This window comes from Lepidochelys kempii, chromosome 16 (genome assembly GCF_965140285.1).
Source record: "Lepidochelys kempii isolate rLepKem1 chromosome 16, rLepKem1.hap1, whole genome shotgun sequence".
Taxonomy (NCBI): Eukaryota; Metazoa; Chordata; order Testudines; family Cheloniidae; genus Lepidochelys; species Lepidochelys kempii.
The window spans coordinates 25,919,538-25,936,342 of record NC_136395.1 but is presented as its reverse complement, the minus strand read 5'-3'; the positions used below and the strand labels follow the sequence as shown (position 1 = coordinate 25,936,342).

At 37.9% G+C, this 16,805-nt stretch overlaps 1 protein-coding gene across 6 annotated transcripts in view; it reads left to right on the top strand.

Annotated features, from left to right (window-relative positions):
* Positions 1–16,805, top strand: part of DENND1A (DENN domain containing 1A) — a 377,679-nt gene that overhangs the window by 100,697 nt on the left and 260,177 nt on the right. For 5 of the 6 annotated variants that reach the window (XM_073313958.2, XM_073313955.2, XM_073313954.2 and 2 more), the window contains exons 4-5: positions 6,383–6,432; positions 15,843–15,962. In XM_073313958.2, the coding sequence (XP_073170059.1) occupies positions 6,383–6,432; positions 15,843–15,962 (170 nt within the window). The remainder of the gene's footprint in view (positions 1–6,382; positions 6,433–15,842; positions 15,963–16,805) is intronic. The other variant, XM_073313956.2, reaches the window with a different exon arrangement.

Sequence of the window (16,805 nt, the reverse complement as noted above, 5' to 3'; positions counted from 1 at the left end):
ACAATGAAAAAGCAATCAGGATCTTAAAAGAAGAATTTTAATTAAAGAAAAAGTAAAAGAATCACCTCTGTAAAATCAGGATGGTAAATGCCTTACAGGGTAATCAGATTCAAAACATAGAGAATCCCTCTAGGCAAAACCTTAGGTTACAAAAAGACACAAAAACAGGAATATGCATTCCATTCAGCACAGCTTATTTACCAGCCATTTAAACAAATGGAAATCTAACGCATTTCTAGCTAGATTACTTACTAACAAGTTCTAATACTCCATTCCTGTTCTGTTCTAGGCAAAAGCATCACACAGACAGACAGACCCTTTGTCGTGCCCCCCCCCCGCTTTGAAAGTGTCTTGTCTTCTCATTGGTCATTTTGGTCAGGTGCCTTTGAGGTTATCTTAGCTTCTTAACCCTTTACAGGTGAAAGGGTTTTGCCTCTGGCCAGGAGGGATTTTATAGCTCTGTATACAGAAAGGTGGTTACCCTTCCCTTTATATTTATGACACCCCCAATTTTTATTTTTTATATAATCTCGAATGTCCATACTTTTCTCTACATCCCACTGGTAAACTCTTGCCCACGCTTTGGGTAATATCTCTTTTTAACTTTTGTGTCTTGTTTCTCCCTGGTCTCTTGCTTGGCTCCCTTTCAGTCCATCTATGTATAGGTAACTTAACCATCTTCCTCCGTGTTACTTCCCTTTTCTGACTCAACTCACCTTTCTCCAGGAGTTTCAAGCTTCTTGTCTTCACTTTCATGACCTTTCACCACTTCTCTTCTTACTATACTTAACTTTGTATCCATCTCCTATTCATCCCTGTGCCTTTTTCTGTGGCATATCCTATGCCTAGAACAGTGTCCTCTGTTCTTGCACCAAAATGATCACCCAAGTTCATCCTTGGAACACCTTTTTCTGCAAAGCCTTTCTATCTCAAGCCACAGATGGCTGTGACGGAAGTGGGGCAAACTTGCTGAGGGTGCAATCCACACCATCCTGCAGATCATTTATGAAGATATTGAACAAAACCGGTCCGAGGACCGACCCTTGGGGCACTCCACTTGATACCGGCTGCCAACTAGACATGCATGGTTCAGTGTATGGAGTTCCAATGGTCTGTTGTACTAAAATTTATGTCTCAAAAGTTTTTAATTTCAGATAAATATAACTAGAAACTGTTGTGGTGAGAAGTTTACATGTGCATGATACCATTATGATCCATTAGTTAAATCCAGTGATGAGCTGCCAAAATCTTAACAACCGGTTCCCTCCTCACCCCACGGGGGGTCATTGCCCACCCCCGTCCCCCGGGACTCCTGCCCCACCCACCACCCTCCCCTGTCCCCTGACTGCCCCTCCCTCCTGCCCAAACTCACCTCTGCTCTGCCTCACTGGGCCTGAGCGGGAAGCCGCCACTTGCTTCTCAGCCTGCCCCGGCTTCCTGCGCAAACAGCTGATTCGCAGGAAGCCGGGGGAGGAGGGGGGCGGAGAAGCAGAGCAGGGCGGCGTTTAAGGGTGGAGGCAGAGCGGAGGTGAGTTGGAGCCTGGGCGGGGGGAGCTGCCGGTGGGTGCTCTGCACCCACCAAATTTTCCCCTTGGGTGCTCCAGGGTTGGAGCACCCGTGGAGTCAGTGCCTAAGGCACCACTTTTGGCCGGTTAAATTTAGAAGCCCTTTTAGAACTGGTTGTCCCTCGTGGAACAACCGGTTCTAAAAGGGCTTTTAAATTTAACAACCGGTTCCAGCAAACTGGTGCGAACCGGCTCCAGCTCACCACTGGTTAAATCTACCTTAAAATTTTTTTAGACATTAGTAGTTTCACTATGGTTTGTCCTGGTTACTGAACACTCTCTGCCCTTTTCACTATTATTTGGTGTTATTTTATGTCCCCACCCTCTCCTTATGTATAATCCCTCTTAAAAATTGAATCAAAATCTATCCTGACACAATCTAAGAAATACAGAGTTAATGTTTAGATCACTGCAGCTTGCGCAGCACACATGGTACCAGTACATAGTGTCACATTCAGCTCAGAGACCCGTGCAAAGAGTAAGCACAGAGTAGCAATTTAAAAACAAAGTTTCAACATTAATTTGGAAAATCCTTTCACCTTGTTGTTTTGTTCAATACAGTGGTGTCCTTTTGAGTGTTCATCTGTGAATGTTTTTCTTAACAGTAAAGACATAGTGACTGTTAGTAAAACACAGTTTTCTCACTGCAGATTAGTTTGGTAGTTTTTTAGCTACAAAATACAATTTTGTTTAGATTTCATTTGAACAGAGGAAATAAAGGAGTTAGGTCTGTTTGTAAAGCTTTAACAATGGCTCTGGGAAAAGACACTACAGAAGTGCAAGGTAGTTATGTTACCTGTGATTATGTTTGCCGAATTCTCTTCTAACCCCTTCCCTTCACATATGCACACAACCTGTATGAAATGTTCAGTCTCATTATTAATTATTCCAATTAACTTAATTGAATTCAGCCTTCAAAGATTCCCTTCCAGACAGTACTGTGGTGAATAAAATTATAAATGTAGAACCTCACCTGGCTTTGTCATCTAATGGTTGAGAAGTTGAATGCTGGAAGGGAGGCTGGAGTGCTCAGTACTAGTCTGAGAAGTGCCAATGTTCCTTCCGCTAGAGAGTTGCCTGCCTTCTCTCCTGGCCAGAAAGCAAGGAATGTTAAAATGTCTGAGTCAATGTACAGTATGCAGTAAGTGTATACTAAATTCACAGGTGATCAAACAAGTATTTTTATCAGCAGATTCCAATTTATTGCATGTAAGCCACTTCATCTTACTACATTGAATTGTGTAAGATACAAGCATAGACTCTGTGTATTGAACAAATACATGTTTGAATATTTTTATAACCCCTACTTCCCATACACCTTTAAGTATTACTTGGGGTGGGGGTTGGAGGTAGGTTCAGAGATTGCCTCCTTCATAAATTGCCCTGTAGTACAAAAGGGCTGAATGCTGTATCCTTGTCTCATTTATTTTGAAACTTTGCTTCTGAAACCAAACTTAATCAATGAGCTCTGTGTTGTCTCCGATAAGTTGTGTGTAGGCTATATTGATCGGGGAGGATTTTAGAAAAACCTTATGGGGTTTATAATGTCAGCAGTGTTTTGATTATGAAAAGAGTTGGAACCTGGGGACATGGAACCAGGTGGTGTATGTCCTGAAGCCAGTGGTGACACAGCTAGACTGAATCCCTCATGGGACACAGTTCATGCCCTGCACTTTAACTGTGGTGACTGGCTGCTATGGATGCACTTTTTCCTCATTAAAATGTTAAAAATCAAACTGCATATAAAAAGAATTGTGAAAATGTATACTTGGGAATTGATCCAGAAAACTGGCACCTGATGCCCTTGAGACCTTGATTTCAGTTATTGAGTCATTTACATTTTATCCACTCTGTATTTTTTTTACATCTTGTGTGGTGGTGATTGTTGGGGAGGGATAAGGAGGTGTTTCAGCAGTTTTTCCTATTGGAACATAGACGTGAGGAAGTAGAGTAAGAAAACAAGGCCATTGATACCACCTCTGTTGCCTTGCATGTCAGCTTAAAAGAAATTATAAAGCAAAGTAAGTATTAGAAAAAATGTTAGTTTTGTCTTAATACTCTTTTTACAGTAGCCTAGTGGGATCGTAAAGAGATTTTGGTCCTCCTGTGATTCTCCAACAAATAGTCATACACCCAAAACAACTCCTATGGGAATTTATTTTCACATGAGCATTGCTGACTTTTAAACAGAGCAAGGTACAAAATACACACTAATAAATGTACAGTAATTAATACAAAACTCAGAGCAAAATTTTGAGAACTCTTTTAATGTTCTTACTATTTGCACCTGGATAACCGTCGTTTTAGGAATGCAAAACTATTTTAGATAATAACTTCACTAATTATGAAGATCTGTTTTTTAAAGAGTTTATCTGTGTATTTTTAAATTTAAACCTGTTAGTGGGCAGTCCTCACCCCCAAAATGTAAACTTAGGGAAATGCATATGTGATGTAATGTGCAACGGGATGTATCCTTTATATCCGGTAAACCAACTGGAGATCTACGGCTTCAAAATGCTGTAAGAGTTAGATAGATTAATTAATTATTATTACAAAGCCACACAAGGATGATGACATATGCCAATGCAGTTTGGGCACATTTTTCTAACAAGTGAGATTTTAATTTTAATTCTGTGCTTTGGAAGATATGCAATATCAAGAAGGAAGTGCAAATTAGGTTCTGAATGATTTGTGTTGCATTGTCCCTGTAGTAACACAATGCTGATAGTATGATACAATGTATGTTAGAAATGTGTTATTTTATTATGTGGATATTTGTACTTGTAAGTATAACAAATATTAAATCTTATTTCAGCATGGTAATAGAAAGCAATATATTCTACCATATTAGGGTAACTATGATGAGCTGTTTAAAAAGCCTGGCCTATTATCTTTTAACATTGCTGGATATTAAAATTCCCTCTAGCAACCTTGCAGTGTTCTTGCTCTTAAAAATAGTAGTTTTGCAAATGCAGTCATTATGCCAAGTAGAATTTTTAAATTAATTAATAAGACCAATAAATAGTTTTAGTTTTGAACCTATCAGCACTCCATTTCAGTTTGCTATACTTCATGTAATGGATATGGGCTTTGTGTAAGATTTAGGGCAAATGTGCAAGATTTAGATTTGGAAGTCATGGGTTTTTTTATGCATAAGCAACGTAGCAAATGGAGGGTCAGATCCTGCTATCAGATCTGCACAGATGGGTCCTTTGAAGACAGTAGGGCTCTGCACAAGGATGGAACCATTTATATGGATCATATTGCAAATTCAGGACACTATTTTATAAATAAAGTCCTATATTATTTATGCCAACAACAGGTTACATTTTATGCATAATATTTTTCAAAACTTGGGGTCAACCTTGAACCTGTGGTTTCTCTGTAGGTGTCTTGTTGAAATTGCAAGGGGGAGAGCTGAATGCTTAGCACTGAATTTTTCAAGAAACCCTTCCTTAAAAAGAGATGTTAAATATTTTTACCAAACATATGCCAAGAAGGGAAATTCCCCTTATCAGTCTCTACATTAATTCTTAACTAGGAAACGTGGTAAATTATAAACTATCTAAAAAACCTCCAGAAGGGTACAATATGAAAAATTGAGCTTGAAACTATAGTAAAGAATGGGATATGTTCAATTGAATTATGTAGGAGGAACATGCTCTTACAGGGGAAGTCAATATACTTTCTGCTTCATTGAATCGGTTATTAGATTGATGTGGTTTATTTGTTCAATGAGGGAGTTGGTTTTAAAAATAAATGAAGCAAGAAGCATCAATTCAGTTGGCACTGATAATTTATTATTATTGGTCACAAAGTTCTTCATTTGTAAATCGATCCTTTATTTATCAAATTGGCTATGATTTGCCTTAGGCGGTCTTGTTTCAGTTTGAAGCAAAAAGAAAAATCTAGTTTTGAGATTTCAATATGAAGAGAAAGAACAGGCAATGAAATGAAGTGGAAAATGTGAGTAAACTAGTAAAGATTTGTGGTGGATTTTGTGTTAGGGAATTATAGCTTTGAAAGGGTGTGTGTGTGTATATATGTATGTGTGTATATATATATATATATATATAAAAATAAAATGCTTTGCCTATGAGTTGCTGGAAATCTTGTAACACACCTTTCTACCTTACCAATTTCATGACAATGCTTTTCTTTAGTGAATGAGATTTTTAATAATTAAACATTACATGAAAACTTCATGCAGCGCTGAAGCTTTGTTTGCTTTATTAAAGTAAAGTGTATAAATAAGGAATTCTAATAAAATCCATTCACACTTCAGGCTTCCTTACTAATAGATAGATGCAATTTTTCTTTAACATTTCCTATTAGACCAATGGGTTTTATCTTTTTTTTTTTCCTATTGATGTTGGGAAGCATTTTCTAATCCCACAGACCCCTGTTCCTAGGTAACAAGCAAAAGCTGTGCCAGCAGAAGCGGTCCTGCCAGGCCAAACCCATGTGGTTTGGTGTTATTCACTATGATCCATATGGTCAGGCTAGAGATTGTCCCCAGAGGGGTGTTAACACTCAACAACCCAACCTCCTCCTTCCCTTTGGAGCTTTGCTAGATGGCTCCTGCTGCTTACCCATGTGTGAATCTTGATTAATTTTTCATTTTTAATGAAGTTTGATCATGTTTATTATTTCACATGATTGACTGCCTGGTACTCCTTCCGTGTAATTGATAAAACGAATATTTCTTCATCTGTCTTCTATTTCTTCAGGGCAAAATTGTGAGATTATATGCTGTGGTTAATGTTAGATTTATTGGTCCCATTAGATGTATAAATTATCTCTTTTTCTCTCCACAGGAAGTTCTACAGACTTTGACCAAGTTTTGTTTCCCCTTCTGTGTGGACAGGTAGTGTTAGATTTTCAAACTTTACGAGAAAAAATCTTGTCAATAAAACTGCTGCAGAAAATAAAAACCATACCACTCTTAATGTTCTGTCTGTTTGACTGATTTAAAGCACCCAAATGCAAATTATAGTTGCAATATCCCCTTTTCTTGAGGATTTTATGGGCACTGTCAAAAAAGTTTAAAAGATAGAACTGTGCATTGGCAGGAGTCAAAATGCATTTTCTTCTATTTTTAAACAAAATTTGGATGCTAAAATTAAATGTTGCTAATTTAATATATTCTAAGAATGGTTAATGCTAAGAATCCCTTAAGAATTTAGGGGAAAGTTGGCAGTTGTGTTGTGGATATTTAACATAGTTTGTGACTTGTTTAGGGGAGTTAAATAAGGACTAGATTACTTGGCAAGTTAATATTTTCTATTGGAAATATTTAATTATTGGATTTTAAAAACATACAAATTGCTTTTTGTTTACTTTTTGAAAATAGAATTATTTTAACCAGTTTCATGGAGATTGTAAATATTCATATGCTGAAATGATACACCATTGTTCAAATCGCACAACAGCAACAAAAAGTTGGTTGACAGCATTAGTTTTACAACAATTAATATTCTGAACTTTTTTGACTGTAAGCTGAAACTGATGCTAATCACAATGACTAGACCATTATAAGAACACGTTTTGCTCATTTTAGTTGTGTTTGCATGATTCCTACAGTAGGAATGAGTTTTTCTGCATAAATTGTATTTATTTGCAATTCATAACTCCTTTATTTTTCCTCCAAGCAATTGTTCACCTATCATTTTTATCCCACAGGCCAGCCTGAATATGTATGATAACTCAGTATCTTCTTTTTAAAAGGAAAATAAAAAAAACCTGTTGCTGTGGAATGGGGGTAAATACAGAACTTAGATAGTTTTATTGCATCCTTAGAAAAACTCACCTTTATTTAGAGAGATGAGGTGGGCAAGCTAATATCTTTTGTTGGACCAACTTCTGTTGGTGAGAGGGGCAAGCTTTTTAGCCACACAGAGCTCTTTTTCAGGTCTGCAAAAGGTAATTCTGTGTGTGTAAAATGGTGTGGCTCAAGAGCTTGTTCTCTCACCAACAGAAGTTGGTCCAATAAAAGATATTACCTCACCCACCTTGTCCCTCTAATATCCTGAGGCTGACATGGCTACAACACTGCATACACTTTTATTTAGACATTCTTAACAATTGCTAATTAGTAACTTAATCGCACATGCACAGTCTTAGTTGGTACAGAATCTTTTAGTCTCTAGGGCATTGTCTTGAATATGGGCCAATTCAATAGTGACTAAAAGTTATTATCATTGGAAAGCTCTTCACTGGCCTTTGTGAAATTAGTTGCTCTCAGTCCAGTTCCTAGAGGACAGGTGTCCACATAATAAAACCACACCACAGTTTGTCCTCCTTATTGGTAATCTCAGCTGAATGGGCTATGCAGACTGAGCTGTCCTTTCAACCCTAGAGGTGGTCCCTCCAGGTCAGGGTTGAGAGACATTGGCGAGGCACTGCTAGGGGGAAGCTTGCATTGCTGCTGCCTGTGCGGTACCTGACCTGGATGAATAGAAGATTCCAGTCTCCTGGCTGTCAAAATGAGTCTTTTCACCAACACTTACAGACTTTAAAAAAATTTTCACTTAAAAGGACAATCTCTTAAACACCACAAACATTTCTGCTATTTTACATTTACTCTTTTGACTGATCTTGCTTGCCTCTCTTTGTAAGAGTGTCATGATATGTTTTTGTTTTCCTGAATGTTTCATATTCATTGTACATGTAGAAGGGCAGCTTCATTTTTAATAGAAACATTTGTGCCTACTTTACATAGGCATATTTAGGTTTGGTATAATTTGATTTTATTTATAATTTTGACAGGGTAATATCAATGTTTATTTTAAAGAATTTATGAAATTTTTTATCAATTTAATTTTTCAATTGGGCAAATTTATGTGTTTTAAGCACTTTTTGTATTTAAATTTTCACAGTTGCTCAATAATGGGAGAGTGAGACAATAATTATTTAATGACAGTAGATGTTGAGATTCAAAAATTAAAGGATTATAACTGTTAAGACACAAGTTGTCAGCATCATGTGTCAAAATATAGAAAGTAAATATCCTTAAATCAAACCCTAATAAGTTCTCAAGCAGCATTTTTCTTACTTTGCCTATATGAACATTTTGATTATTATTGATGGAAATATATTTTCATTGGTTTGTCTGTGTACGGTGAAATTGATGTTTATTGACACGTACAAATAAAAATCTAATCCATCCTAGCCTAGGCATATTGTGCCTTGTTTTCTCACTTTGCCAATTATATAAAATTTTTGGGAAAAAATTTAAAAATTTATATATTTTGTGCAAATGGCAAGAACAGAACAGAAACTGAATCTGTGATTGGCTGAAATGTGATTCAGCTGTTGAGCCCCACTCTGAGTGCCGTCTTATCTCTCCTAAGATCATAGATATTGGAGATCAGAAACACCTTTAAGCAGACATTGATTTTCTGAGACCAGTTAAAGCGTATTCTCCAGAAACATATTAAATATTTTCTCCAATTTTAAATGACGCAGGCAATGGGTTTCCAATACTCCATACTGTATTTAGGAATCTTCATATACTGAGAATGTGACAAGTATACTGCTACATCTCTTCCCTTTCCCCAACCCAAAAATATATCAAGTGGCACTGAACAAGTGGTATCTACTTACGATGTTAACTTTACTTTTAAGAATGAATCACATGCGGAATCTGCACCTCTAATCACTTTAGCAGCCAATGACAAATGAGAGAGAGAACACACATTTAATCAGTGAAACGCAAATATATTAAATACAGGTTTATAATTACCAAAGAAAAATGAAAAGATACTATTGATTCACAGTTGCAAGTTGCTTTCCTGGACTTTGGCTACAATCAAGTATAGTATCAGATAAATATGTAGTGTTCTCTCTGAAAGGCTATATCTGGAATTTGCAGGGAGATAGGCAAGACCTATAAGATTAAACTTGTTTCCAACTGCTGTAATCCAACAGCTGATCTCTTTTATATCCATTTACATTACACTATATTTGAAATAAAAATAAATTATTGAACAACTGGCCACATAATTAAATGACTTCTGAATTTATTGGTGCAATCCCTCCACCCCCAATATTCTCAGTAAATACTTTGTCTGGCATCTTAAGTCAAGAAAATATTTCTTCTATAAGTGATTTCCTCCTCAGTTCAATGTTAGAGGGATTTTAACCTCCTGTATATGCCTGAAGAAATGTATATTTGATCAGATCTCCAGTTATCCGCATTCTTACTCTTTGGTTTTTGTGCAATAAAAGTTGCTCTTCTGACAAAGCAATCGAGAAAAACATTAATCCTGTTTCATTATAAGTCTTTTAAATAGTTTCCAGTTGCTAGGTTTCCATTTTCTTAGTTGTAGGTGTAGTATTAGATTCTATCTCTAACAGTGGAGATATTTAGTGTCAGAAATTTTTCAGTAACTAGGCAGTTATAGTGTTCTCTATAGGATGTCAGTGATCCTGTGGTTCAAGACTCTCCCAGAGCACCAGAAAGATAGTATGATTTTGTATGGGTAGGAACAGATGCTGACATAAGATATCAGAGATGCTTCATTATCAGAAGATGTAAACCTTTCAGTCACCACCTCACAGGCCCAAAGTACACTATTATAATTCACTGGTAAAATTCTTTCTACAGTAAAGGACACCTTATCTCTGGGAACGTCATAGCCATGATCAAATCTTGTCATTTAAACTCATAGACTGCAAGTATTACGCGTTAAGATCTGCCTTGTGGAGATCACATTAAAAATGAATGAGACACTTGCAAATTCTAGCCAATTTTTCCTCTGGGTTCGTAATACTACACCTGTTTAGAGAGTGGGTCTCAAGAGCAGGAACATTTCAGATGTCCTGTTCTTCCAACTATGCGTTTATTGTTGGTATTACCTCTTCAACAAATAGAAGCCAAGGAGTTGCTAAAGGCAACATCTTGGTCTCTCCAAAGTCCTTTTAATTTAGCCATAGCAATTTCAGACAACTGGATATCAAAAACTAAAGGACAATTCAAACTTCTTACAGAGCACATCTTCAGGATGATGAAAATAATTCATTGAGACTTTAAAGCTAATCACAAGCCTTTGAAGTGTATATCATGAACATCTAATTGTAAAATTGCCTTATTTTGTGTGTGAAGGCTTTAGTACACATTGAGGCGTCTAAATTTGCACCATTGCCACTAACACACTTTATACGGGAGCATCCATTTTCTACTGAGTAATTTGAAGCATCTTCAAAACTTTGAAGTCCCTCTGGAAAGGAAGAAAATAGTGCAGCGTAGTTATCCTGAAAGCATGAATCTGTAAGAATATGAAGAACTTTGGAACCACCAAACTCAACATTAATAGCCTTTTTTCATACATACAATAAGAGTGAGGCAAAAGTTATTGGTTATAGGCCATGAAGTCTCAAGAGCTTTCTGCTGGAAATGTTCATTTTGAGTTGCACTGGCTTCGAGATGTGCAATCTAATTTGATAATGTCTAAATTACACTCATAGCATAGATAATATTCAATATTATCCACACTGTAGCTGAGAACGCATCTGAAGTCAAGGAAACATAATGATCCTAATGGACAAACTCAATAACGCTGTATCTTGCAGCAAGTAGGAAGAGAAGCTGATTCAATCTTGCCAGGTTAGGAAAACTTCAGTGCACAGAAGAATAATATTCTGGCAGGCAGATTGAATTGCTTGTCAAATGGACCTCAGAAGTGAGCATTAAACCAGGATGACAGAGACAGGAGACATCTCAAATGAGGGAGAAACCACTAAAATGTCCCCGTCCCCCCCCCAGAGGTCATAATGGTGTTTTTAAAAGGAAAATCTTCCATATAAGAAATGGCTTAAAGGCACCATGCTGTTATCTGTCCCTTGGGGTTAAATTACTTCCTGTAAATGCTAGGGTGACGTATCTAAATTACTTCCTTGTAAATGCTTGGGTGAAATATAAAGGTGGGAAAATGCATAATACTAATACCTCTTCTATGCCCAGTACCTCTTCTATGGCTATTCTCCAACTACTGGAGATGGTCATGCCCAGTCCAGTTAAACTTGGATCAGTCTGAACCTGCTCTCTGGAATCAGGGATACATCTGTCTGTGGTTACTTTATGTGACAAAGTTCCTCCTCTACCTTGGTGGGTACTGCGCTTTTTGACAGATTTGCTCACCTCAGAGCTTCATGGCAGCCCTCAGTTTGGCTGCTTCTGCTAGAGGCTCAAACCTGCTGTACACTCAGCTAACCTGATCACTGGCCAGCATGGGGGAAATGGAGAACAATCTCCACAGTCTCTGTTGTCCCACGAAGTGGGTTGGGGACAGGCCAGATCCCTTTCCAAATTAGACCTTCCCTTCTGGTCTTGCTCACAGACCAGGTCAACTCCTCCTGTGTCCGATCAGGAGTTGGGGGAATGGGGAGAACCCGGGCCTGCCCTCTACACTGGGTGCCAGTCCAGGACCCAGCCCAGGACCCTGTGGATAGTAGCTGTCTACATCTCCTGAAACAGCTGCGTGACAGCTACAACTCCCTGGGCTACTTCCTCATGGCCTCCCCCCAGCACCTTCTTTATCCTCACCACAGGATCTTCCTCCTGAAGCCTGATCACACTTGTACTCCTCGGTCCTCCAGCAGCACGCCTTCTCACTCCCTGTTCCTTGCATGCCCTCCACTAACTGATGAGAGGTCCTTTTTAAAACAGGTATCCTGATTAGTCTGCCTGCCATAATTGATTCTAGTATGTTCTTAATTGGCTCCAGGTGTCTTAATTAGCTTGCCTATCTTAATTGGTTCTAGCAGGTTCGTGATTGCTCTAGCGCAGCCCCTGCTCTGGTCACTCAGGGAACAGAAAACTATTCATCCAGTGGCCAGTATATTTGCCTTCTACCAGACTCCTGTACCCCTCTGGCCTGGGTCTGTCACATTTAAAAATCGTTTTAGAATATACACCTAAGCAGGTGGAGAGGGGAGATTTGTGGTACTTTGTCTTGGGAATTAAACAGGCCTTTTTCCATATAACATCATTTGGAACAAAAAGAAAAGGAAAAGGAGGACTTGTGGCACCTTAGAGACTAACCAGTTTATTTGAGCATAAGCTTTCGTGAGCTATAGCTCACTTCATCGGATGCATACAATGAAGTGAGCTGTAGCTCACGAAAGCTTATGCTCAAATAAATTGGTTAGTCTCTAAGGTGCCACAAGTACTCCTTTTCCTTTTCTTTTTGCGAATACAGACTAACACGGCTGTTACTCTGAAACCTATCATTTGGAACAGAAGCTGATTTAAATGATAGGTTACAGACTACAGTTGTTAGTTCTGCAGTTTCGCTATTGAGTTTCTTTGGAACTCTCAGGTGAATCTGGTCTTGGTGACTTATTACTGTTTAGTTTATCAATTTGTTCCAAAATCTCCTTTAATGACACCTCAGTCTGGCACAGTTCCTCAGATTTGTCACCTAAAAAGAATGGCTCAGGTTTGGGAATCTCCCTCACGTCCTCAGTAGTCTTATCAGAGAGCCTGTAATCTAAAAAGAGATAATGAGGGAGGTAAAATGTTCAATAATCATTGGCACATGGCTTGTGAATTCCAAAGTGATCTTTTAAATATACACATTTTAAAAAATTGCATGTTCCAAAATGGTTTCTTTGCACACTACTGAAATACAAATAACCTGCCCATTCACCAAGCATTATCTAAATCAAGGTTTGATTAAAAAGAGAGTACCCCATGATGCTTAAGCTTATTACCTATGCTTTCTCTGCTAACTTGTCTTTTAATAAACAAGTTCCTCTCTTCCATAGATGAGGACTGCTTCCTCTCTTTTCCATAATTTTAACTGTGAGTTTAAATTCTATTTCTCATATACCCTTGGCTTTCAAATTTGTTAAAATTAAGCATATAATCTTCTTTTAAAACATAGTATTAAATTGCTGTAGTAACATTATACCCAAACTTTACAGATAAAACATAACACCAATAAGAGTGGAGCTTGTGGTAGTCCCCGGTAGTCCTTTGCAGTTTATAGGAGTGTTTGTTCTCTTGGACGTTAGCATGATAGGATAGCAATACTTACACTAAATTCTCAGCTGTTGAATTGCTTTTGAATTGAGTCTTTGGGCATGGCTACACTTTAAACTTCAAAGCGCTGCCGTGGCAGCGCTCTGAAGTGCGAGTGTGGTCGTGCGCTCCTGGTACTCGACCTCCACGAGGGGATTAGCTTAGAGCACTGGGAGCGCGGCTTCCAGCGCTGGGGCACTGTTTACACTGGTGCTTTACAGCGCTGTAACTTGCTGCGCTCAGGGGGTGTTTTTTTCACACCCCTGAGCGAGAAAGTTGCAGCGCTGTAAAGTGCCAGTGTAGCTATAGCCTTTGTTCAGCTTCAAATTTGGAGAAGTAGAGTATGTGTCTGTTTTGGTGCTTCGTTTTGTGCTTCCCTTCAGCATTTTTTCCTTCCTCCTTTTGACTACACAGAGAGGTTTTTCCCTTTTAAATTTGATAGTAGAATTTATTGTCCTATATCCTAAGGCTCTTTCTTTATTGAAAGTCTATCTAGTTGTTGGTTTTCACTGGGCACCGTGTGAATGTAACAGGTCACATACATGTTCATTGATGGCATTGTAGATAGCGCTGTAGATTTCAGAATAGACTGAGTAGGATATTTCTGACTGGTTTAAGGTTTGTAACTGTATCTGTTGAGTGAGCCTGAACTTAACAGTAATTTTCCTTTTATTCCCCTTTGATCATCAAGATGGCGTTAATATACTTCATAGCTTCATGTGCAAATGCTATTCAGTTGTTAGTGTTTATAGTATGCTTTAAACTGGAGCGTAATTTGAACAGTAAATATTTTATAGTTAATTGTAGTTGTATTAAAATCTAACTCATACCAACACTAGTTCTCAAATGAATTCCTAATCCAAATTAAATAAAGCCTCCAGTAAACAAACATATTGGTCCTGGTTTCAACACTGTATTACTCCAGTTTTATTTTAAGCACTGGAGTTACACCAATGCAAAACTGGGATGACCTGATGGTGAATCAGCCCTACTGTCTGTTAATTTTAGGGTTTTTATATCCCCTACCAGCATGGTATCTATGCATTTCTGTATTAGGTGAGATTTAGACAGAAATGTGATAATGTTTAAAGAAATCCCATATCTCCCTAAATGAAATGGTTTATGCATTTCATTTTGGAAATATGCCTTTTTTAAAAAAAGGTTCTATTTTATATGCACCTTAGAGAGAGCCGATATTTTTTAGAAATGTGTTCTAGACCTCAAACTGCAAGCAGTAATATCCTTTATGATTTATAGTGTTAAAAATACTTCGGCACCCTACTTCTATCTTTTTGGTGCATTGCTTTTTTCTGTGTTCTTACAGAATGAAAAGCTATGTTTTGCAAGTCTGAGCGGATATTCCTATAGTGATGCTTTCCACTCTGGTTTGGCAGAGAGCCATCATCTTTAAACAATGTTGTTGCGTTGTTTGGGCACACTTTTAGAAGAGGCAAATAAGCATTTTGCTGTAGAGTGGAATTGGATTATAATCTTGAAAATCAGATACAAACTATACTGTCTATAGGGGTTTAAAAGTCACTGTAGTGGTGCACTAGCATCAGTTCAGCATCTGCTTAGCCACAGTACCAGCTGTGGAGGTATATTTAAAGATTTTCATGTTTTGAGGCAGACAATCAAAATAAGATACTAACTTTGTTACAGAAGTTTTATTTACCTTTATCTTACTGTGCTGCTGTTAGGTTCCCACTTTAGCCAATACTGCCTTGTAGTAGAAATTGCATAGCTGCATAGAGAAATGGGGGAAATCATCTGGGAGGCCTTCATAAGCCATACATTTTAGAGGGGTAGTTCTGTGCTCATTCCCAGCCTAATTGGAAAACAGAGAAATATAAAATGAATCAATCAGTATACTATACAAAGCCATAATGTCACCAAATACTATTTGAATTTAAAGCAAAACAATCCCTTGAATGAAGAATGATATAGAAATGTTTTGCACTGAGAGTGGATGTGAGTTTAGTTGGTGCTGTGTATTGTATTGACTCTAATCAACGGCCATGTCATTGTTTGTTTTAAAAACACAGGAAATTCTTCCACTACTGTTCCACATCTCCAAAAAACCCAAGAGATGGATTCAGACTTGCATTTGTAAAGAGTGTAAATGCTCAAAGTTAATTTCCAAAGAAGCTCTGCAGAGAGAGGAAATGAGGTTCAATGACTTACTCTGATTAGATACTTCTAACATTGAATAAGATGAAATTAATTTTTCCTTTTGTTCTCTTTATTTCTAGCCTTACAGTTAGCCAAGTTGGCCAGAACTTTACATTTGTGCTCACAGACATTGACAGCAAACAGAGATTTGGATTCTGTCGCTTATCTTCTGGGGCCAAAAGTTGCTTCTGTATCTTAAGGTAAGTCTGGTTGTGGTCTGGCTATTGGCTAGCTCTGAGAAACAATGTTGGCCTTTGCTTTGTTATACTGCAATTATATTTTCCAGCTGTTCAGAATTATTTTCCTATCTGGTCCTCAAAAAGTCACTGCACTTCTGGAGAAATGGTGCAAAATATTCTTGCACTTTGGGTTCCTCTGATGATGATTAGATTTATTTGTAGTCAATGTACTTAAGTTAACAATGTGGAAAAAATTAACATCTCGATGCAGTAATTTGACACAGCATAGCATGATGGCAACCGTTATCTTTAGCTGTCACAATTGATCCTGTTAAGACATTTCATGGACATTTGTATATGCAAGTTTTATTAATAAAGCGTTTGTTGGTAACTGAGAGAATATCTTGCTGATGCTGTACCTATCCTAAGGCTCTGTAATTATAACCTCACTCCTTTCTGTTGATGGACGTGTGAATGCAATCTAACCTGATTATAAATACTGCTACTCGGAGACAGAAACAATGTGCTTCACATAGAAAGTGAGAGGGCTGGAGCTGTATCAAAATAGTTCCTCGTGACTCCAGGCCGGTATGCTCTGGGGCAACCTTTGCTTAGTTTTCTATTTCCTTTTGCTACCAAAAAAAAAAAAAAAAAAGACGAAAATCAGATTTCAGATCTATTGTTTGCCAGGCTCCTGCTGAGAACCTCCTGTTGGGGAAATAAAGCTATGCACACTGCTCCCTGTCAACCTCTGTTACCTAGGTGTAGCAGTGGCCTGCCTCCTGTCTCTTTCTATTAGAAGAAAGAGGCTCATGGAGAAGCAAAGCGAGCCAGGGGAAGTGCCCCTTGATAAAGCCCAGGTAA